This window comes from Cygnus atratus, chromosome 18 (genome assembly GCF_013377495.2).
Source record: "Cygnus atratus isolate AKBS03 ecotype Queensland, Australia chromosome 18, CAtr_DNAZoo_HiC_assembly, whole genome shotgun sequence".
NCBI classification, from domain to species: domain Eukaryota; kingdom Metazoa; phylum Chordata; class Aves; order Anseriformes; family Anatidae; genus Cygnus; species Cygnus atratus.
The window spans coordinates 9,500,688-9,523,928 of NC_066379.1; the positions used below are offsets into that span (position 1 = coordinate 9,500,688).

At 38.9% G+C, this 23,241-nt stretch overlaps 1 protein-coding gene across 6 annotated transcripts in view; it reads left to right on the forward strand.

Moving 5' to 3' along the window:
* HELZ (helicase with zinc finger) overlaps positions 1 to 23,241 on the forward strand; it is an 83,674-nt gene that overhangs the window by 2,231 nt on the left and 58,202 nt on the right. For 2 of the 6 annotated variants that reach the window (XM_035558785.2, XM_035558786.2), the window contains exons 2-5: positions 14,319 to 14,546; positions 16,382 to 16,418; positions 19,763 to 19,887; positions 22,746 to 22,802. In XM_035558785.2, the coding sequence (XP_035414678.1) occupies positions 14,337 to 14,546; positions 16,382 to 16,418; positions 19,763 to 19,887; positions 22,746 to 22,802 (429 nt within the window). In that variant the 5' untranslated portion in view covers positions 14,319 to 14,336. Of the gene's footprint in view, positions 1 to 14,318; positions 14,547 to 16,106; positions 16,196 to 16,381; positions 16,419 to 16,585; positions 16,654 to 19,762; positions 19,888 to 22,745; positions 22,803 to 23,241 lie in introns of those variants that run through there. The other 4 variants (XM_035558787.2, XM_035558788.2, XM_035558789.2 and 1 more) reach the window with 3 other exon arrangements.

A 23,241-nucleotide genomic window follows, 5' to 3' on the forward strand; every position in this document is an offset into this window, starting at 1 on the left:
GTTGTTTTTGTCTCTCCCCAGCAGACTAGAAAGGGAGATTTGGAAGCTGCATGTTAATCTGTATTTTGGCCTGGTTCTGCTGCTTGATCCCTCGTAGAGGATCCTTTCGCTCTGGGGAATCTCACTGGTTTCAGAGAAGGTGCTCCTGGGCTTTGGGATCTGTATTTGTAGATCTGGTTGCAGGATAAGGGCTGCGGCTTGGGGACAACTTGTGCTCAGGGGTTAGACTCATGGAGGAATACTCATCTCCAAGAAAAATGTAAGTAGCAGTGGCCAGAAGGGTTGAAGAGCTAATATTTCAAATTGACAAGGTACAGGCCTAGTGCTTGAGGGATCTGGACAGTGTGACGCAAATCACTTCACCTGTTTATGCCTCCTTTTGAAGGAATTTAAAATAGGAATAGTGAATCTTACCAACTTGTAGAGAGTTGACGCCTGAGGATGAAAGAGGCCATATAAGAGCCAGGCAATATTATTACCAATGTTTTCCAACTCTGTTAATTTAATAGTCTGATGAAATATTTTCTCCAATGCATGCAATTATATTTGTTACTAAAATTGGCTTGCAATTATAGCTGGATATTCTTTCTGACATTCAGTGTTTTGTTTTTAATTGTTGTTTGGTACCATTTTTGTTTGCTACTGCACTTCGTTCTGGGTGTTCTCGTTCTAGCAATGCAGCAGCAGTTACTGGAGCAATTCAGATTATTAGTTGAAAGCCATTGAATCTTTCACCTCACTGGTATTCCCTCTTGAGGTCAGTGGTACCTAGTAGCGGGAGTGAAATCTCAATTAGAAAAGTGTTTTATGATAATTTAAATCCTGTTCCCTGCGTGCAGCCTGAATAACTTGGGACAGCCGTGGGAGCTGGCTTGGAGAACGAGGAGGGATGGTGTTGTTCTGCCCTACCGGAGGGGTGCAGGAGCTGGACAGCCGGCATTCCCTCGGCCTCGGGGACCAGTAGGCCAAGGATTTTAGCAGGTGTAAATCCTGGCCTTCCCTTTGGCTGCCCTTGTGTCTGGGGAAGGGGATCCTCAGTGTTCCTCTGTGCGCAAGGTTGCTAGTGGCCTATCATAGGGGAGAAAATGGCAAATTCGGTGTTCACAGTCCTCCTTTCTGCTCACCTATCATTGTTGTTTTGAATTATTTCTCACTTCTGTTGATGTAGTCCTAAGGCAAGACCCCGTTATCACGACGTGGCATTTATATTTTTGTCCCTTTAAATGAATGTATTATGGATCAGATTATCAGAACAAACAAGGCCTTCCTTTTTTTGTTCTTATTTGTCTTGTTGTTTCTTCTGTGGCCTTTGGCAGTAATCATCACTTCTCTTTATGTATATCAATGACATATTTAAAATATCATACTTTATATGTTTAGTTTTGTAATTCCTTTGTAGACTATTGCAATTGTCTTTTTTTTTTTTTTTTTTGTCCCACAAGGAAGGAAAGAGAGAATACCGAAAAAGTAAACACTTGTTTTCTTCTAGTGTTTGGGGGGTGGTGGCGGAAAATAACTAAACTTTATAGATAGTGAAATTAGGAGTCTGCAAGGTCAGGCTGCTCTACAGAAACAGGCCTGCTTCTGGTGATTGTATTATGGTGGTATTGATATGTAGCTCAAGTTCCGTATTCCAAAACAGTCTCGCTCGCTGAGCTTTCATCTCCTCTGCACACAAATGTTTACAACATGAGGTTTCAACCAGCGACAATCACTCATGTGAAACTCGGAAAAGTGAATATTACTGTAGGAAAAGGAGTCCTTAGGAGTGTAAGCAGGCAGATCGTAATTACCCATGGATGCGATTTTTTTGTTGTTCTTGCATTTCCGTTGCACTGATTTTTAGAGTTCAAAGATGCTTAAAGTGGCTGTAACATAATATCCAAATATTTCTCTACATTTTTATAAGCAAATTCATTGTCATCAATTTAATATCTAACTGGTCATTTTCCCAGTTTTTTCTCAGAATCCTCCAAAATAGTAAACTGCAGATTCATGACGGGAAAGCCAGGTAAAAAAAAAAAAAAAAAAAAAAAAAAAAAAAAAAAAAAGGTTTCAATCTCATTCCTTCGTAAATGTAATCTTACTACACTGAGAGGTTCAATTTCATGACTGAAACATTTGAGTGGTTGCTATTGCCCCATCGGTGTCCTGAAGGAGCACCAAACCATCACATTTTCTAAGCTGCGTGGAATCTTCATCGGATGTTGGGAGGCTCCTTCCAGTCTATCCCCGCACTCCGCAGCATTTCCAAGAAGCGGTAGGTACGCAGTGCTGCTGAGTCGGTAGGAGGAGTTTTTGTAAGTGATTTTATGTAAAGAGATGTTTATGAGTTGTTACTGTAAACTGCTGGGTGTTTGTTTCTGTTAGTCTCAGGAAGTACCACTTGTGCTAAGAATGGCATGGCTGAAGTGGATGGGTTTTAGTCTTTGGGTTATATGTGGTCTGGGTAAATACATTTCATCATCTGTTCTGCTTGTAAGCAGTAGGAAGGCTAACGATTTGCAGAGTGCTGATGATTAAACACTGGAAGCAAAGGAATTGTAGAATGATGTTACATAAAGAATTCTAAGTGTTGGAGGGGCAGGAAGTAAAGAGCAGAAATGTGAGCAGTGCTTGGGTTGGCCTAGGCTGGTCCTGTTAGGGTAAGTGTTATTTAGAAACAGCCCTTCAGTCTGTGAATTGCACTTTTTTTCCCATAATTATATATTGCAAAAATACTGTATTCATCAAAACACTAAAAATTACACTGCCTAAATGTGCTTAGAAAGATTTTTCAGAGCCCTTCAGACCCCACAGCAAAAGGGAAATAAGTAAAAACAAGAGTTGTTTTTGAGAATCTGTTGTTAGCAATGCGGCACAAGTGTTTAATTTGCTGGAAAGTATTTAGTGGTTCAGCAAAATAAGAAAGTAGCAAATCTTTGTGGACATAATAAATGGAGAATGCCACAAATGAAAAGCATGGTGGTTTTGGCAGCATATAAAATAATGCTTCTTCCTTATATAAATCTTCTCGCTTAAGATAATCTATATATTTTTTTTTTAAATGATAACTTCATTTTGTCCTGGGGTAATGTGTGTGTGCGGGAAAACAGGCAGTGTACTTCTGGTCCCAAGCATCCCATCTTGGAGCCAGAATTTGTTGGGCTTTTCTCATCCTCTCTGCAGGGAGGTTGTGGAGGGAAAGGTTTTTGTACCGTACTTCTGCATCTGCACTAATGCAGCATTATAGCTGGGTGCTGTGGGTGTATTATACAAATTACAGTTCTGATTATAGTTGTTGGGGCTAATGGTTTTGAGGTAACTGTACTTTGGCCATACTTAAGACACTCGCACATTGGGAATGGTGCAGGACACTTGTTTTGATGTTTGAACTGACTGATATTACTGTATGGCTGTATTTTTGTCTTTATTTGTTCGGCTAGGCTAGACACTGTTTTGTGTTTTTGTTTTTTTCCCCTTCCCAAAGCTTTGTCAGAATTATTCTATTAACCACAGTAGGATCATTACTCGCTGCTGCTGTCTGTTCTTCGAGTGGAGTTTAAAATACGTGGCTGAATCTCTAATGCTCACTTCAAAAGGAGTGAGTAGGTTGAACACCATTGGGGAGCTTGTGTCGGTTTGGATACCAGTTACGGGGTTTGCTGTGCAAGGAGAAGTTGGGAATCCATGTCCTATTCTCGGGAGAGTTCTAAAATTGAATGTCTTTGTAGTATCATGTTCCTGCATTTTAGGAGAGGAAACAGGGAAGTTATAAAAGCATTATCTGGATGCAGGAGGGTAATGTCATTAAAATATGGAGTTAGAAGACCATTTCCCCAACCAGGCTTAGCTATATTATGCCTTATGATTTGAAGCACAGTCGTGTAGAGATTGATTTCAAAGGTTATTTACAATGAGGACAGTGATTTTTAACGGTGAAGGTTAGTAACTGCTCTGAACTCCCCAAACAGCACAACAGAAGTGTCACACACAGTTACACAATAGGTACGGCTTGGGGAAAGATGTTTGGAGTATCTGTGGGTGGCATCCTTGTGCTATTAAATCTGGTATGGTGCAACCCTTTTGTGTGAAGCATTGTATAAACGTGTATCAGAAAGCTCAGTCCCAGGATTATTCAGTCCTACGATAATGTGAGTTCATTGTAATGCCGCGATGAGCACTTAAGTGTACTGAAAGGAAACTTCCATGTTCTGTGTCACAACCTTCTGGCATATTTCTGTGTTCAGTTTGTGCACCGTGCATTGTTAACTGGTATTCAGCGTGAAAATTTTTGCATTCTTTTGCTTCTTGAATGGATTGAAAGAGTTTTGCTTCTCAAACAGAAAATGAACTTAGTGTTGTATTTTTTTTTTTTTTAATTCATCCAACCGTACAATATAAACCTGTAGCAGCTGCATTCACACCAACAAACTAAGCTGTGATTTTCAGGTAGATTTCTTAGGCATGGATGTGGTGCTTTGCAGTACTGGGACGTGTCGAGACTGGAGAAAGTCCTTGTTTGAAAATTTAAGTTTGACACTTGAGAAAAGACTCTTTCAGCATCACTACAAAATCCTTATTAAGCACAGAAGACTTCGATTGAGCCACTGAGCTTTGGAGCTATTTCTCTGCCGGGGAAAAACCAGAAAGCTTGTATGGGGTTTTCCAAAAAGGGAAGGATTTACTGCAGTAAATCATTTCCTAATTTTACAAATACTTTTATTGCTGAAATCCAAATATAGGTTTATTAGTGAAAGTTGAAACTTGAATACAGGACAAAGTTAGGAACTGCTAATTCTGCTTCCGTCTCTAAGACTGAATTTGTGAGCTTTGGCAAATGAAGTGTGTAAGACTGTGCTGTGTGAGTGGCAAGTTCAGTGAGCATCCCGGAAAAACTTCTGTGACGTACGTTGTTGCCTTTAAGCTTCTGAAATACGTTCGTAAATATGGTATGTGTTGCATGTTGAAATGATGCTTGGGAATCTCCTTTGACTCCCCCTTGCATTCATTGGTGGTAGAGTTTTGTACTCACTTGGCATTTTGAAAATTAATTGACGTGTTTAGTCATACGTGCACAGATGTAGCTATATTTCATACAGCAGACATATTTCAAAAAGTACTTTTGGCAGTCTTATGACTCAGTGGAGAAGAGTATTGGTAACTGCATGACTGTGTAAATCCTTCAGATCAATGGCATTCACTTTTTTGGTCAAAATTATTAAAAGTTGCATTGTGAAATGTACAGACGCTTAGGAACAAGGCCTCGTTTTGTTGTTCAAGTGTTTAAGAAGAAAGAGGTTCTGCCACAAGCAGGTTGTAGTTTGAAAAGCTGCGGATTGTGATCTTTTAAACAGCTTTCAGAATATGAATGCTGTGTTCTCCTGCAAAGTGTGTTTGAGTTTGGGAGTTGTAGGTTGGTCCCGCTCCATGGAGAGTTAGCTGGCTCTGTTGTACTGATTTTTTTCCCTTTGTTTTTCTCTGGTAAATTTTATTAAGAGAAGCAAAGATTAAATTACTTTTCAAATGCATTTTTTTACAGTAAGTAATTGGTGATGTTGTTATGGGAATAAAATGGTAACCACGAGACAATATTTCAATTAAAATGCCCTCATCTTGGATAAGTGTGAGAAACTATAACCTGAAAAAGCAGTAAGAACATATATGGAAAAAAATAATATATGGAATACAAACTGCTGCTGTTAACCGGTTATTATGAAAGATTGTTTACGTGAGGATTTTCTATGAAGGAGCCAAAAGAACTTTAGGTGGGGCAGAAGCACCGCCTATTACATGTTACCTGATGTACTGTTTATTACATGCTCACTCATTTCAGTTGGTCGTTACTTGCCAAATTCTAGTTATTTGCGTTGCGACTTCCCATGGTAGGTGTCTATCTCTAGCTAAGTTTCTGGATGTTGTGAAGGGCTCTGCCAAGGTAACTGAGTCTTCTCTGAAATTGAGGCAAAAGTAAAATATTCTTCGGTTTACAGTAAAAAACAAACAAAATCCCCACTCCTCTTCCCCCTCCAAAAAACACAAAAAACTTATGTCTATAGCTCTGCTTTGCAGAAAGATGAGTTGTGCTGTGGTATGACGTTTCTGCCAAGGATATACTGCTTACCAACCCTGCGAAAATCTGCTCAGCATTGGTTAAATTAGTTATTTGTGCAAATCTAAAAGATCATCCCTGCAGTGAATATACATCAGCCTGAGCTAAGTGGGATTTCCGTACAATTTGAATGAAGGCTAGGGTTTTGCATTTCCCCAGATCGCTCCCTGGTACGATTCTGGACACAAATGAGAGCACAGAGAACTCCCCATCTGTATTCCCCGTAGCCAGTTCCTCTTTCCTGCCGCTCTATCTTCATGCAGCACCAGAGGAGGCAGTGACTTGATTTAGACAGCGCAAATTGTAGGTATCTGCAGGATATGTAGAATAAATGTGAAGACAGGCATGGCTGAACGAGGAGATTGAGGTTGGAAAACACTGGTGTTAGAAAGAGAGAAATGGAGGGGAGGCTCCTTTGCATGGACACACATGAATTACTTTATCATGCCCATACAGCTGTTGGGTAGAACAAAGTTTTGTTGTTTGCATAGATTGGGAAGTTTTTAATAAATGGAGTAGGAAATAGGGAGGAAAAAAAGAGACAATTCACATTTAAGCTGTATCTCTGCTATATTTCATTTTCTGTTTTTATAACGAATGGCACCATGTTGTGATGCAGAGAAATGCTGAATGCTGCAGAGATTCCCCTAAGTTGCTGCAGACACCAGGTGTTTGGTCATGAAGGGCTCTACAGTCTGTGGCAGACGTAATGGGGAAAGAGCACTTCTAGTTGTCTTAATCCGAATGTAAGAAATTCACAGAAACTTTTGGCTTTAATATTTTTGAATATCTCAATTATTTGTAAAAATGGGAATGATGTCAGAAGGGTAGAGATGTTTTAACGCTCGTATTTGTGAGCATTATTGAAAAGCTGATGAGAACATGAAAATGCAGTTCTGAGAACCAGATTTGAGTAGCATGGAGTAAATCAGGCCTTAGGCCGTGTGCCGAAGTATTTAACTACATGTTCATTAAGCAGCAGCCTCTGCTCTGCCTGCTCATGGAGCCACTGGAAAATGTAGTGTGTGAGTAGTGTCTTTCAGGGCTGTAGCGTAACACAGACACATGGGAGGGCCAACGCAAGCTTGTGCAGAGAATTTTGTTATTACACAACTTTTGAGTATTGAAGTATTTGTAACGTAATTTTAATGTATGCAATATTTTCTGGGTTTGCTGTGCGTAAATAGGACTCTTGTCTCTGTCAGTTAGGGATGGCTTTCAGACAAGATAAAGACACGTCGGGTAGGTGATGATGTGCTTTGACTTGCCGTGTCTTTTGCTTAGTTCCATCAAGATAGGTAATGCTTTTCGACAATGGTGTTTAAAAAATAAACAAAAAATGCAGGAGGTGAGGCTATTCAGGATCTTCACGTGGCGGATAGGGTGGTTATAAATGCAGAGGCCAGGAGTTATTTTCAGATATTGAGCCAAAGATAGCCAGGTTGTCCGCGTGTAGATGCTGCTTCCATTCGTCTATGTATAGTTTGTCCTTTTTGCTGCTACTTCCGAAGTGAAAACAGATTAGTAGAGATAATAAGGTGTTAATAATCACTTAATGAAATGTCTGTTCTGAAATGGTAACTGGCATGCAATAAAATCTAACTTGTTACCATCTGTGATGTATGTAAAGTGATTTAAAGAGCACGGAGGGTTCAGATGCAGAACTCATTTGCTCTTAATCTCAGTTGCTGCTATATTTGTGGTGCTGTTGTTACGTGAATGGTAAACCACCCACAGACGCTTGTTCCTTTTCCAATAACTGTGGAGGTGTTTGTTCTATGCATTAAGTTTAGAGGATCATGCTCAAGGCTCCAGTTATATGGCCAGAGATCCCTTGTCCTCCTAACTTACAGTCCTGTCTTTGTGGATTTTTTTTGGGCGTGTTTTAAGGGGAAGGACAAACTAAGTAATTAATAGTAGGGGGCATCATGAACATCTTAATCATCTTAATATTTTTTTTTTCCCTACCTGATCTCAAGCATACCATGTTCTTTAAAGGCGAAGTAGGAGTTCTTGCTGCTGTTACGCTATATAATAGAACCTTGAAAGACGCTTTCCTTGTTCTCCATGCTCCATTTCAGATTTAGCATCATTTTTGGCATGTAAAGTAGGGTCATTTTGCCTGGAGTTGTACAACATTAACCAGAGTAATTCAGTTTCTTTAGAAAACTGATTAGATAGTCCTCTCTCAAGGGTGGAGACATTGTATTTGTTCTGTAAGGTGTGCAGTACATTTCTGAGCACTGTGTAGAACTAATATTGCTGGCTTCAGCCGTAACTGCAAGAAATGGGTGCATAACAGCTCTGCAATTATGTTTTTTTTTTTAAAGGCAAAAGCACCTTTTCTGTTATTCTTTTCTGCATGAAAGAGGCACCGTCCTTTCTCTGTGTTCCGTTAAGTCTTTCTTATTGACGTAGTGCACCATTACCTACTCTCATTTCGTTAAATGATTTCTGAGTGTGGGATTATTTATGCTGTCTATGCCATGACATTAGGAAAGTGCATTTTTTCTGTGTCTCTCTATAAGTGGCTTCTGTGCTTTATTTCTTCTTGCAGGCTTGAATAAAATGCTTTTTGTCTTAAGGCAAAGTAAGTTGATTCTATATTTTTACGTAAGGAAAGTAAATACATAACTTTATTTTACCCTTCTGAAGGCAGTTGAGTGGTATTTCAGTCTACTACAAAAACAATTACATAATGTTGTGTAGAGGTACAGGCATGTCTTAAGTAGGGATCACTAGAGATGCCAGAGCAGCTATATAATGTGGTTTAGCAGTAGATAGGTTTATTATTCCCTGCTTTATTATGTGGACTGACGCACGCAGTATGTTTGCTGAGTCTCAATAGATGAACTTCAGTGACCCATCTTTATTTAACTATAGAGTTGTCACAATCACAGGTAAGGTAGCCAGCATTTTTGCTGTGCAGTATACTTAATGTATTTTAGTTAATCCAGATTATACAATGAACCCAGATCTTTCCGTGCCTGTGTAAATTTAAGCATGTAGTCAGTCTTTTCCTGATAATTTTGCGGGAGAGGAGAAGACTTCGGTCACAGGCTTGTGTCCTTACCAGCTATATGACTTCTCAAATATTACTTCTTTGGATTACGGAAATAATTTGCACATTTTTGAGGCATTTGTATGTGAATTGCTTTCATCTCAATTCTACCAGAAACAAATTTCAAAAACTTGTGCAAAGTTTACTGCTTGTCTAAAATATTTGGAAACTCTGTTTTAGTGAAAGCTGGAAGCTAATGGGTGGGTTCTTCAGCTAAACTAATGAATGCAGTTTTAGGGTTTTATAACTACAAGCAAGAAAAATAGGACTTTACTTTTACTAGCGAACAATATTTTGGAACAGCACTCTGTCAGGGTCAATGGCAGCGCATGGCAAGAATTGTTGGGGTAACTGATCTCTTTTTATATCAATAAGAAACCAAATAGTAAATTTTCCTTTCTCTCAGTGGACGTAATATCCTAGGTCTCCTGTTACACATTTTTCCTGAAGCTTGCAGCTTCTTTGAGACCCTTTGGACTTCCGTGAAATCCACATTGGCCTTGAAGTTCAAAAGTTATTGGGAAAGGGCAGAGCAACTAGCCTCCAAAATAAATCTAGTAGACCTCTTGCTTCTTGAAAGCAGTTGCTGGGATACAATGATAAAACAGCTGGCTCTTCTTTACGAATTACCTGAATTTATTACGTGTTCAAAACTTCCGTCCAGTCTATGGGAAGGGCTGACAAATGACATGCTAGGAAACAGCGTGGTCACCGTATGCATTTCCTGAGCTGAATTCCCACTCTGCTTTCTCGGAGCCTGTGTCAGCCTGACTGCAGCAGGCGACGGAGCAGGATGCCCTCCTTCTCTCCTGCACTGGGGTGCCAACAGGATTCCTTTGGCAGGGAATATCGGGGTGCTCGTTTCTCCCAGCAGAACTCTTTGAAGGTTTGGTGTTGCAATGGGAGGCAGCTGGAGAGGCTCTTGCCCCTCTGTGTTCCCCACGGCCGCGGGGCCTGTTCAGTGCGCGAGTCCCAGGATGCGGCGCTGGAAGCGGAATTCGGCTCCCTGTGAGCTCCCAACCCTCGCGCGGTGGGACTGCAAGTTGAACATCATCGCTTTAGCATAAATCTTTACAAGAGATGTTAATGTCTGGTTAAAATATGCAAATATTTACTGACTTGTCTACTGTTTGTCAGCTTGGCATGCGAGACCTTGGATCTGATCCTTCTGTCTTGGCAGACATTGGGAATTTTGCCAATAACATTAATAGGAACAGCATTGTGCCCTCTAATCTGTTTGTTTATGAAGTACAGCAGGAGTTATCTGGCTAGATGCTTTACAGTCAATTGAAAAAGCATCTGTTTGAATTTTTTTTAGGAACTGGCACTCCCTTTAACTTACCATTATCTTCGTGTACGGATCCTTTGGTTCCATCAGTAAACTGTGTGGCGTAAAAGTGCAGAGTCACGAGTTAAAACGCTCTGAAATACTAAAATCTTAGTTCGCGATTTTCTCTTCTACGCTGATTTTTAGTTTGCGCTTGGACTAATCAGGCTGTGGAGTAATTCTTGAAAAGCATCGTGTGCCCCAAGCAGGCGCAGGGTTTGCTTAGCACTGACTGGCCGTGTGGATCACACTGTTCACCGCTCGTCCTCTGAGCCAGCCCTTCAGCCTTCCCTGGCCCCCTCTGCGGTTTTGGAGGGGAAATGTGTAGTTCTAGTTGGAGATTAGCGTTTAGTTACTCTGTCTGTATTTGTTTTCAAAATCTCGTTGGAAAGAAGGAGAAATGCTCATTATTTTGGGAATATTGCCCCCAAAAATCATTAGTAGGGAAAAAAATCCCTCTCAAATCTCAGCAAAAACAAAACAAACACCAGGGGTTGAGTTGTACCTGTTGGAATCAACCAGATCTTCTAAATGATAGGGACAAGAGATGTTTTGTGGAAGTTAAGCTGGACAGGACTTGGCCTTCAAAGAAACGTAGATCAGTCAGTTTCCTCCTACTGAAGGAGTTTTTGGAAGGCACAAGGTATGAAGCCGGGGTTCGATCTCTGGATTAGCTTGTGGGGAAGCATTGTGTCACCTCCCATATGGCTCTAGTCAACACGAGGCTTACAGGTGGAATTCGCAGGTGCTATGCTTAATGTTACTTAAATATCTTATTAAATGCCTAAATCAGGAGCCTTCCTTTAGGCAGTGGGACTGCTGTGAGATGATTCAAAACTGAGAAATGCTTTAAATCAACTGCTGATGATAAAGGCGCTGTTGATAACACATTGTGGCTGTAATTCTAAGGTAGGTCCACGTGTCTGAGACGTGTAGCTTCAGATAGTGGGAATATATATGCCTGTTTGCTGCTTCCACAAAATTTGGAAGACGCATTAAAATTTGCTATTAGAATAAATTATTACTCCAATTTGAATTGCAACTCTTTTGGCATGCAGTTCTCCAGCTGCTTTGAGAAAATGAATAATCCTGACATTTATTCTGCTACATGCTTAGTATTTTAATCTCAGTTTTACAGGCGGAAAAACTGAAGTGCATAAATAATTAGCTCAGTTTCGCGGAGAATTGGGAATACGGCACAGACCTTGTAACACTTCTGCTTTCAAATCTAATCTGCAATCATTTCTGCTCTTGGAGCGAGTGTCGAAATTCCAGTTTTACATTTGAAATTTTAAAACAAGAAACACTTGTAGAATTCCAAATGATTTTTCCTTAATAAGTGTCTCCTTTCGTTGGATGTTAAAATGTTAAATGTTCTGAAATAATTTTAAGCATGGGTAGGTCAGGTACTGTAATAGACTAGATTTTAAAATGGCATGTTTGTAATTCACATTCACACGATTTAAGTCTCAGTAACTATATTAGACACAACTTAGGGGACACAAGCCAGGAGGATGGGTTTTCAGAGAGTCAGCCGGAAGAGGCGAGTGCCCCCAAGGAAAACTTCAGAGCAGCCGGACTGGATCTGAAGTAGACGGTGCAAATACCCAATAAACGTGCATGTTTGTGTCTGTATGGATATTTATGGAATCGAAATGAAATCTGAGAGCATGAATTTATCATTTCCGCTACGTTGTCTGCGTACCATTTTTTTTGTTATGATTAATTTTTTTTGAACAAGTTATGCTGCAGTGACTCCCTGCCTGTTATGTCCCATGCTTTGTGACTTCAGTGTCCTTGAAGTTACTCTGAAATACTGATGGTGTGACTCAGTTTAGCGCAGTTATCCAAACAGCCTGGTCCCGACTGCTCTGAACTCCACTTAAGCAACAACCTGTGGATCATGTTAAGGTCGATTACATCCCTTAAAGTGCCCTCCAAGTCTACAAATTGACCAAAGAAGTCGTGCAGCCTCTGCAGTACAGTAGGCCACTGCTGGGGGTGTAAGACCTGGTTTCTCCTTGAACTGCTTCAATATTTGGTGAAACAGCCAGCATGGGACGATTGATAAATATCATGTTTTCCTTTTTTTAACATGGTGCCATGCTGGGGAAGAAGGGCTGGGTAGCGCAGCATCCAAACGCCTGTTGGTTACGCTGGCCAGGTCCGTTAGGGTAGGATGTGTGTATAAATACTTCTGCTCGAATAAACACACAGAAGCTCTGCGGAGACTTCTGGTTAAAGGAATTTTGGTTCTATGTCAGCCGGGAAGTGAGGAAATCAAAAATACAGCAGAGTTCATGAAATTCTCTCTTTTCAGTCCCCTAGGAGGAAAACAAAGCATGTGAGAAAAACGTCAATTAACTGTTGTGTTACTGGGAAGCAAACCCTAGATTTGTAAAATTTTGTGGCATCAAATTTTAGTAAAATTTTTAGTCATATGTAGAAAGGATCCTTTCATAAACAGTATAACAATACCTAACATTTGTATAATTAAAAATATGTGCTCGTTTAAGTGATCCAACCGAGTGCTTTTAATGTTAATATAATTACTTCATAAATGACTTTTCTCACACGCACAGAAATGCAAAATCTACTTCATGCTTGTGTTCCTTCACCTTTGGGAAGATTTTTATAAATTTCTCATCTTCATCAATGTAAATGTTGTAAAAGAGAACACGGTTTAAGTCAAAATAGTCTGCAGAAATCAGTCTTCCTTTGCATGTTTGTGTTGTGATGCTGAAAATCAAGTTTTAGGAATGGTGTCGAGCACATAGAACACTGTCATAGAATAAATTAAACTTTTTGTGTATGTTTCTACTGTATATTGGCTTAGTTATGTATTAATGAGAAAAGTGGGATAATGAAGAAGTATGAAGTATAAAGGAAGTCTTTAGCAATGGACTTTTGAAGGGAGAGTTATTTTAGTTATTTTCAGTGACCGTAACAGTTGATGGATCATCATGAAGATTGATAGTATGCTGCTTCTTAGCAGACCACGTGAGAACTCTTGAATTTTCCTCTTTCAGATACCAGAATGCATTTTTGTCAAGTCAGCTCTGAAGTGAAGTGTCCCTAGAGACACAACATTTATTTAAACATATCAATGAAGGGATAATGTAGACGGGGATCATAGAAAGGTTTTGCTTTTCTACTGGTGGTTCAGGCTGTGGATAACCACTTGTCGCAGTTTATTGGTGGATGCTGTTGTCTCTCTTCTGTACAGATTTGTATCACAATTGCTTCACTCCCTCCTCATCCTCCCCAATATTAACTTTAAAATTATTCAAGAAATTCTGTTGGCAAGGGGCGCGAAGGTGGTGGCGTGGCAGGGGTGTCCACGTTTGCTCAGACATGAAAACAAAGCCCCTGACGGACGTTTGCTGTTGACCTCCTGTCTGTGCTCATCCATCCTGTGCCTCGGCTCGTCCTCGGTGTGGGAGAGCGATGCTGTGGGAGCGGAGGTGGCTGCCAGAGCAGGACTGCGGGCGCAGGGAAGGGGTGGATGAGGTGTTTCCAAAATAGCGGTCCTGTTCGCAGTGAAGACCCACCAGCAAAGCGTGTAAAGCTGTAAAACCACCGCTTCCTTTCCTAGTCAGTCATGGGCGTAACTGTGGTCTTGAATTAGACTCAGAACTGAGAGTCAGGAGGGATGGAAGTATGAACATGGAGAAAAGAGTGGGAAGAGGTCAGGTAGAGGGGGATAGGGAGCGGAGGTGGCATACACCGGCGGGGATGTGCCGCAGCACCTTGAGGTGGGATTGGAAGTTGGTTGGCGACTTGTCCCTGCCATCATGCAGCTAACCAACGTTTTGTCATCCCCTCTGCCCCCACTCTAGGATTTCTGTCCCTGAGTCATGGCAGACAGAAGACCAGAGAAGTCATGTGAACAAGCATGTGAATCCCTTAAGCAGCAGGATTATGAAGTGGCAGTGAAGCATTGCACAGAGGCACTCCTTTCCCTCAGCCAGTACCCCCCAGCTCACCTCCCGGAGGCATGCCAGGCAGAAATCGACCGCATCAAAATCGAGACTCTTCTGTATAGAATTGCTTCCTTTTTACAACTTGTGAGTGTGACTCTTTCATAGTATCTAGCGAACTGGAAAGAACAATCGAGTATCTTGTGCCATCAAGATTTAAGTAAAGTTCAGCATTTGCCTGTAGTTGGCATGTTGGTTTGCCACAGAATTCTTCTTGCTAAAACATGTTTGAGGATTCTGTCCTGTAGTTTTCTCCGATCTGTTTATTTTTCAAGATTGGGACCTCTAAATAGTTTGGGTCTGAATCACAGTTCCCTAAAAGAGTGGGGGAAAAACAAATTATATATATATATATATATATATATATATATATGTATATATATAAAACACAACAAAAACCCAACACCCCTAAATGTATTCCAGGAAGGAAAAATAACTGGTTTTAGAGTATTACTTTATGTTCGTATAATTATGCTGAATTACATACCAAATTACCTTATCTTTAAAGAGCATTAAATTCAGGTTACAACTCTAGATGCTCAAAAAAACATTAAGAAACACCAGAATTCAGACAACCAGTTCATACTTAATTTAGCTGCCTTTGCATAGCCTAACAGCAGTCTTTTAATATTTGATCACATACTAGCTTTCCATTGCTAGGCTAGAGCACGTCTGGTGAAAGACGTAACTTTTAGTCTCTGGCAGGTTTTTAATAGAAATGTGAGAACTGTGAGCTTTGTAAAGGTTTGTAAATTCAAGGCAAGAAGCGTATCCCTGAATTGCAAGTGATCCTGTTAACCAAAAATATGACCTTCCTTGAACGCTCCAGAGTGCTACAGTTTCTTAAAGGAAAGGACCATAGAGTGATTAATATGATTTAACCTACATTTTTCCTTATCCTTCCGTTTTGAGGATGTTATTACAGGTTTACAGGGGCTTTCTCTACCCTGAATCTTCATGTACTATGGGTATGAACAATTCCATCCCATATGGTAAAGTGTGGCCAAGTTGTAAGACCTTGCTGGGCAGCTTTAAATTAAATCATGCCCATCTGATTAAGCAGCTTTTTAAAACTTTCTTTAAATAGATAGCTGAATTTGACTATTCTGTGTGCAAAACGAGAATCGGAAAACTTCTTAAATTGAAATGTGACCTATAGTATAGCTCCTCAGGGGGGAAGAGATTCAGTAATAACTAAGGTGTTTTGTTGAATTGGAAGTTGTGTTACTACAGATTGACTTCTCAAAATTATTTACATAGGGTAATACACAGTTAAAGGCTTAACAGTATTTAATGCATTCCTGACCTGGATGCCTCTGAAAATGTTATGAGGCACCTCTCTGAATGTTCAACATAGTGAAATTTGTTGCAGTAAGCTGTTAGGGGCTTTGGAAAATTCTTGTAATCAAAACCTTTTCATTAAAGACTTGGATTACATAGATACTTAAAGATTTTTATTTTTTTCTTAAAAAATCTTAATTTTCCTTCTTTTTTTTTTTTTTTTACTAAAAGAAGTATTGTTTTAAATCACCACTGATAAGACAGTAAAATAAAGTACACCTTACAAATTCCAACAGTGTATTAGTGCAAGTTTAAAAAACAGTGTCTAGAAAGAAAATTTTTATATTTTTTCCTAGGTGTTGTGAGCCACCTACAAAGTATATACATAAGCATATACCTTTGCACATTCATGTACCTCTTTTAGAATGTCCATTTGCTGAGAATTTGAGGAAAAGGTCAGTTTTCTAAGAATTCATTATATTATATTTGACATGTGACTGATGTTCTTTACATGTTCTACCCTGGAAAAAATTGAGGTAATGGGTTCTTAAAAGTTTTAAGAAACTTCTAGTTGAAGCATGTAGTTGTTTATGCTAACTGGAATAATGCTATTTTTAAACTTTTCGTGTTTTACCTTTCAGAAAAAGTATGGGCAAGCAGATGAAGACTGTAGGCATGGTATGCTTCTTTCTTTCTTTTATTCCTTAGTGTTATAAATTGCAGTCAGTTGTCTGAATTTTAAAATCTGGTGCCCAGATTTGTTAGTTTGCTAACAATGGATGTTTTGCTAGTTTAAAATTATGTATCTGTTTTATAATACTTTTTTCTACTTTATTTTTTTTAAGGAGATCTCACAATTTTGTAACTCATGTTCAAGTACCAGAACTGAAATACAGCTGCCTTTGGCATAAGGGTACTGTTTGGCTAATATCTATTTTAGTGTACAGATATAGGGCAGGTTGATAGCGCTTGGATTTTTATGGTGGGAAAGCCAGCTGCTTGTTCCATCTTCCTTCCTAGGGGCATTGGTTGATATTTAGGTTTGTATTTTAGGTGCTGATTTGGGGGGGAGGAGGAGAAGGAATGATGTGCTTACATTCATCCCTATTTGTTAAAGGTTCCAAATGTGTGGCAATGTCACGTTTAAGTTGTGTCTTCCATGTTATGATGCCTTGTTTAATTGGGGTTAACCTTGCTAATATTTTGTAACTGATTTATAGTGAAAGTGACTCAATACTTAGTGAGGACTCTACTGAGTTTGGTAAACATTGGATCAGAATTTATCAGTTAGATTTGGAAGGAAAAGCGGGGCAGATGCCAACTTTCAGTTGTTATTTCCTTAACTATTCACAAATTTTAAAGGAAATTTCCTGAAGCCACAGTTCTGTTGCATGGACTGTGTGATTACTCTTGTGACATTCCTGCACTAGCAATGAAAACCTTTACACTGTGGTGGTTTTTTGTTTGTTTGTTTTGTTTTGTTTTTAAGTGCATTCTTCTTCACTGATGCTCAAGTCATAGGCTGGGGAGTTCGTGGGGTTCTGCAGACTGCTTGTGTTGGTTCACAAAGCATAACTAGGAGAAGTAAATGTAATTTCAGTAGGTGTAGTTTTCCCCCTTAGAAAACGTTTAAACAAATTTTAAAAGGCTGAACATCGCTTAATCAATGCCATTCTTAAAATAGGTTTGTTGTCTTTAAGGCTGCTTCTTGTTCTAACTGTTGATACGTGCCAAGGGTGCAATATCCTGACTAACCTCACAGTTGTCTTTTATGGTGGCAAATAAAAGTCACAGAGAGACGTATGGCAAGATGAATGGTGGTTAAAGGAGGTAGGAAGTGGGATTCTGTTTAATGAATAGTGTTCTCATTGATGAGATCTGATGGGTTTGTCATAAGGGTAGCTGACATTCATCCGTGGAGCCTTTTTCTTCTCTTGGCACGTGTGTCAGAAGTCAGTATCTCAAAGGAACAGTAGCATTAACTGTATTTTTTTCTTTCTCTTGCTGGATGCACGTAGAAGTGAGTAGAATAGGAACACCAATCTCTACTTTTTTTAATTTGAAAAAAGTAGAGAAATTGGCTTTCAAATGTATACAAGCAACAAAGAATTGTTACCAGTGTGATGTTAATTTCCTTAATTCATCCCAGCATGTTCTGCACTATTTTTTCCAGATCTAAAACTGAAGACATTTGTCAACTTCACACCATATTATTTCCCTATAAAAAGTGTGCGTGTGTATGTATGTACTGATTAAATAAAAATTAACAATTTGTTTGGGGTTTCCTGTGTTGTGCTGTTATTGATTGTAGCCCAGTATTTGACGGTTCAGAGTATCTGTATCATTTATGATCCTGAAAGTTCTTGGGTTTAGTTTGCCTTGAAATATCCTTGGGAAGAAAGAACCTTAATATGGACTAACTGTATTTCCTTGATGCTCACAATTTTTTTTTTTAAAGAGAATGTTTTTATTCAAGCTGCTGTTCCATCTTCTTACAAGCCTTGATGTGTTGCATTTCTGCAACTGTTTTATTTTAACCTTGAAAGATAAATATATTTTGGAATATATACATGTATAATGTATATATTATACATTATACAAAGAAATACATGTTCCTTAGTGCTTGCACTGTTGTAAGGAGTCATGATAACTTAGAATCTGTTAAATTATTCCACAAATCTCTAACAAAATAAATTAGTTCATGTGCTGTGACTTTTTATATGCAACTGCACGTTTAGCTTGGTAATACTGGGTGGTTAATGCTACGAAATATCATAGTTGGACATCTAGTCTTTGAGGTTAAAATAGCAAACTGCCCGACATGCTAAAGCTATTTCTGGTGCTGCTGCTTCTGATTTGGGAAGTAATCTCTATTTTTGGAACTGTGGTCAGTATCATCAGAGTGGTGAATTCAGAGTAATCTTTGTGGCACTTCGTAAACAGCATTTAGTTACCATTTCGTTTTGAAGGGATGTCTGGTTGTTTTTATGTAAGTGTTTTTGTGTTTTTTCTGTTGTTTCATGAGATTTTTTTGTTAATGACACAAACGTCTGTTGAGTGAGGAGTTGTGATTTATTCTAAAATGTAATCCTGAAGTTGTGGTGATTGTAAGATTCCTGTTAGTACTAATAGAAGCTGCTTGCATCGAAGGTCTACATGAGTAGCAGTGTAAACACAGATGTTGATGTTGCCTGCAATAACACTAATACATATTTTAATTCCATAATTTTAAACAACTGTCCCAGACTCCTTTTCAACTCACGTGCGTAGCTTTACTAGCCTTTTAGTCGCTCAGAAAGGCACTGCTTTTTCTGGACAGTTAATATACATGATTAAGTGTTATGTCTCCTTGTCTGAAGCCCAACTGTATCATGAAATAAATCCTTTCACTATTGGAAGTGTCAATGGAAGTGTCTGTTTGGCTAGCTATCTGATCCAGTGCTAGAAAACATTAGGAAAGTTTTCTGTTACATGGAGCTTGTAAACTTCTGGACTCAAACAATCGTTCCTATATCCTGCACTTTACAGCATAAGTGAATGAAAGCCCTTTTAAAGTAACAGGAATTGACCACGAGGAGGTTAGCTATATTTGGAAACTACAGGGCATGCTTTTTGTGAGCATGAATGGATCTTCCTGAGCATGTTTGTGTTACTGAAAGGTTGTTGGTTGCTGTTTGGTTTTTTTGTACCCGTTCTGTGAAGAGGAGGTCCTTTGTGTCTGCGTCAGATATTTGAATTTATCCTTCCCGTATTTAATTTTTGTCTATTTTAGCATGTAAACCTTTCAACCTTTTTTTTTGAGCTCATGTACAACATTTCTTAGATGGTGTGAGACAAGTTCCAAATTAATACTAGGCATGAGCTAGTAATACTTCCTTTCCATTCAAGCTGTGTCTTTCACAGAAGCCACGGACTTAACTCAAGTTTCAGACATTATTTTCATGTTAAAGGTGAAGGAAAACTGTAGGCTTTATTTAAGTGCATGCTGTGATGAAGCTAATACTTGCTGATTTGTGTTGCAGTGCTGGGAGAGGGGCTGGCCAAGGGAGATGGATCTTTCCGTGCAGTGCTCTGCTGCATGCATCTTAAAGGGAAGCTGCAAATTGTGTCTAATGTTCTTTCCAAATCACTGATGGGTGAATCACTGGTAAGTGTGTTTGCTGTAAGCTATGTAACTTAGAAAGCAATTTTCTATTTCCTTTTTTCTTTTGGATGTATTTAATAACAAACTTCTGAACATGAGTTTGATGGACAGGTTGTAACAAATGTTTTTTATTGAAAAGACAAAGATAAGTCTATGGGCATGCATATTTAATAAGGATACCGTTGTTGCATTGCCAGTGTTTTGGTTTGGTACAAATTTTGAAAAGTTTTTTTGGTTGTTGGCTCTGAATCATGAAGAAATGCAAAATAATTTATGTATTTGGGCAATGTAATAAAGTAATGTAAACTTCAAACTTTTTTTTTGTTTGGATTGCACCTGACGCCATTTTGTGTGCACTTAATAAGTTTAGTCTTTGAAGCAGAAAGAATATTGATAGGGCTATTAAATACGTAGCTCACAATAAGTTGTAAGAAAAATAAAAGCTTATCAGGGATAAAAACAAACAAAGAAAACAAGAAAGTCTTGCATTTCAAGACAAGATGAAGGTTGGAGTTTAAAGCTTCTATTTTACCCTTGAACTGTCAAAGCTTGTAAAGGTGTTCTTAACCCCATACATGTAATTAACAGTTTTGACTCCTATGTGACTACTCACTTGGGGAAAAGTAAGCACATATGTAAGTCTCCAAAGGATGATATCATATTAGTTTCTGTAATCTAGGTTAAATAATAATCAGTTCTTCACCATGAACTGCTGGTGGTGCTAAATCCAGAAAAATGGCCATAGCACAGCGAAGAGCAGCTCCTGTCAGACTGAGGAATGTGGAAGTGACATCAGAAATTGTAGGAGAGCCCATTACCTTGAAACGGGATGTTGGGAAGTAAAAGCAGGGAGAATGAGTTTGCCTTTGAGGTGTATCGATGCATAAGTGTTTCCTTGTAATTACACATTGCTAAGTGATTAAAGATCGTGTTCAGTATTATTTAAATGTAACTTGTAATTTTTTCTGTATGTTACAGGAGTTGCGTTGCTACTTTATTAGTTATACAGAGTCAATTTCCTGACAAGATACTTATGAATTATCTTTTTTTTCCTGAAAAAAGTATTAATTGAGCCAAAAGATACACGTACACACTGAATGATTGTGCAGTTCAGTAATTAGACATTCACCTAGGGAGGGACCAGAAATGGGCTGAAATTATGTCTTGGTGCTTAAGTTAATCAGTGGGTGATTCTGAGGGAGCCTTCTGTTTGTCTGTCCAGAATACATCCTGAATTTTCTTCTTCTCTTTCTCCATCCCCTGCTGTTATTTTTACGTAAATAAAAGATTTTCCTCTGCCTAGCTGCCGTTTTCTAATGGGAAAAAAAATGTTTCATTGAAAAATTGCTGGCAAGATCAAAGGAAACTTGCGTTCAGAAAAAAAAAATTAGTAAAATAGCCAAAAGCTCCTTATCGTAGGAAATGAACGGTGTTGTACAGGCTTGTTTTGAGCTATTGTTGTGTAAAGAAAGGTATCTTCGTATGTAATTCCAGAGTTTTTTCCCAAAGCAGAACTTAAGAAGTTTTTACAACCTTCAGGTCATTAGACGCTGTTTTCAGTGGGAATATTAAAATCAGAAACTAACTTACTGACTTCTGTCAGTGTGTCAGAGGAGAAATGAAATGAAGTTTTGGAATGAATTTACTGAAGAGCTGGAATCCATCCAGTTTCCTCCCCAGTGACTTAAGAGAATGATTCTTGGTAACTTTTTTTTATGCATTAATACATTTAAGCTCAGCATGTTCGGTTTGCAACCTTTCTGCTGAAGAAGTGAAAAATCACTTTGAAAAAAAACCTGGGTGTGTGAATTTTTGAGTGTATAAATTTTCAGTAACTTCTGCTGCTCAGTAGCACCACAGTCAAAACGTGGAGAAATCTAGCACATGCAGTGGGACTTGATTAAAGTCCTGCAAGAGTTTTTGAAATAAAAATACAGATCTAGGTTCCTTTCTTCAAAGTTTTGCCTTATGTGAGTGTGAAATTGTTGCATACTAGCTATCTGTTTCAGCTAAATTGACTTTTGGAAGAACTTAATTCAGATGTAGCTTGGGTCTGCAGTTATTTTTCATTACGTGGCTTATCTTTGCTTTTTAGTAAAAGCTCTGAAAATGACATAGTCTACATCAGAGCAGAAAGAGTTATGAAACAGTAGAAATCAGTAATCTGTGAAATACATCCTTAAGAAGAAATGAATCCATTGCTGCAACGGCAGTGACAGTTCATTTTATCAATTCCTTCAGAGATGAAGTGTTTCAGTAACTGCAGCACATGGCTGATGTATAGTGCTTTTTGTCAGTAGCTTATAAAGTGCTGTGTAAAGGCAGGCAGTATTACTATCAACGTTTTGCAGATGGGAAACCAAGGCATGGAGATTTGAAGTGACTTGCCTAAGGTCACCCAGCAGGCTGGCAGCTAAGAGCATAGATCTAGAGCATAGAGTCCTTGTCCATCGGGCTATCGTGCCTCCAGGGCCACCTCACATGTAGAGTATTGCTCTGGAGGATAGCATTTAATAAGTATTGTGGCTATTAATACTTGTTTTGGGTGGCAGACAAACTTTGTAAGAATTTTTTTTTTTTTCCAAGTTGTTCCACGTATGCTTGTCCTATATTGATATTCGCTGCAAATCTGGTGCTGTGTTTGGCCAGGGTAAAATTTACCTTTTCCACTGTAATGTTTCCTCAGTGTTATGTAGTAGTATGTCATTTAAAATTGTGTACTGTAAGTCAAATTCATGTTTCCTTGTTGCCCTTCTCCTTGGTGGTGGTGGTGGAAATGAACTTTCTTGCTGTTGTTTAATGTACGTGAAAGTTTGAGGTTGATAAATTAATATTCTTTCTTGCTCCCCTTCTCCCCCCAGAACGGGATGGTAACTAAAGATCTGACACGACTGAAAACACTTCTTGCAGAAACAGAGGTAATAATGAGCACTTTACTGGAAAATAATGAGTAGTAGCAGATGGAGCTGAAAAGCTTGTTTTGATGTGTCCTGGGAGATCGGGGCTCACTGTGAACATACTGGTTCAGATCTGTAGTTTCCACTGGTGTCTTGGTCTTTATCACCTATTTTTTCAGCAGCTTTTCATCCCAGTTTTGCATGATATATGAGAAAATAGTGAAACGTGCTGATAGGCTGAAGTAGCGTGTAGAAAGAACTCAAAGCATTTAAATTATATTATTTAGTTATTGTCTTTTTCTCATTGATTTGGGTTTTACTTTTAATGTAAATTGAAAGATGAAAGACATCTCAGTACCGCTTAGACTTCTGACCTTTTAAATTTTGATTGCAGTCCATGTTAAAATGATCGCAGAGTGGAACCCTCTAAAATTTTCTTTTAAAGATGAATGGACTCAAT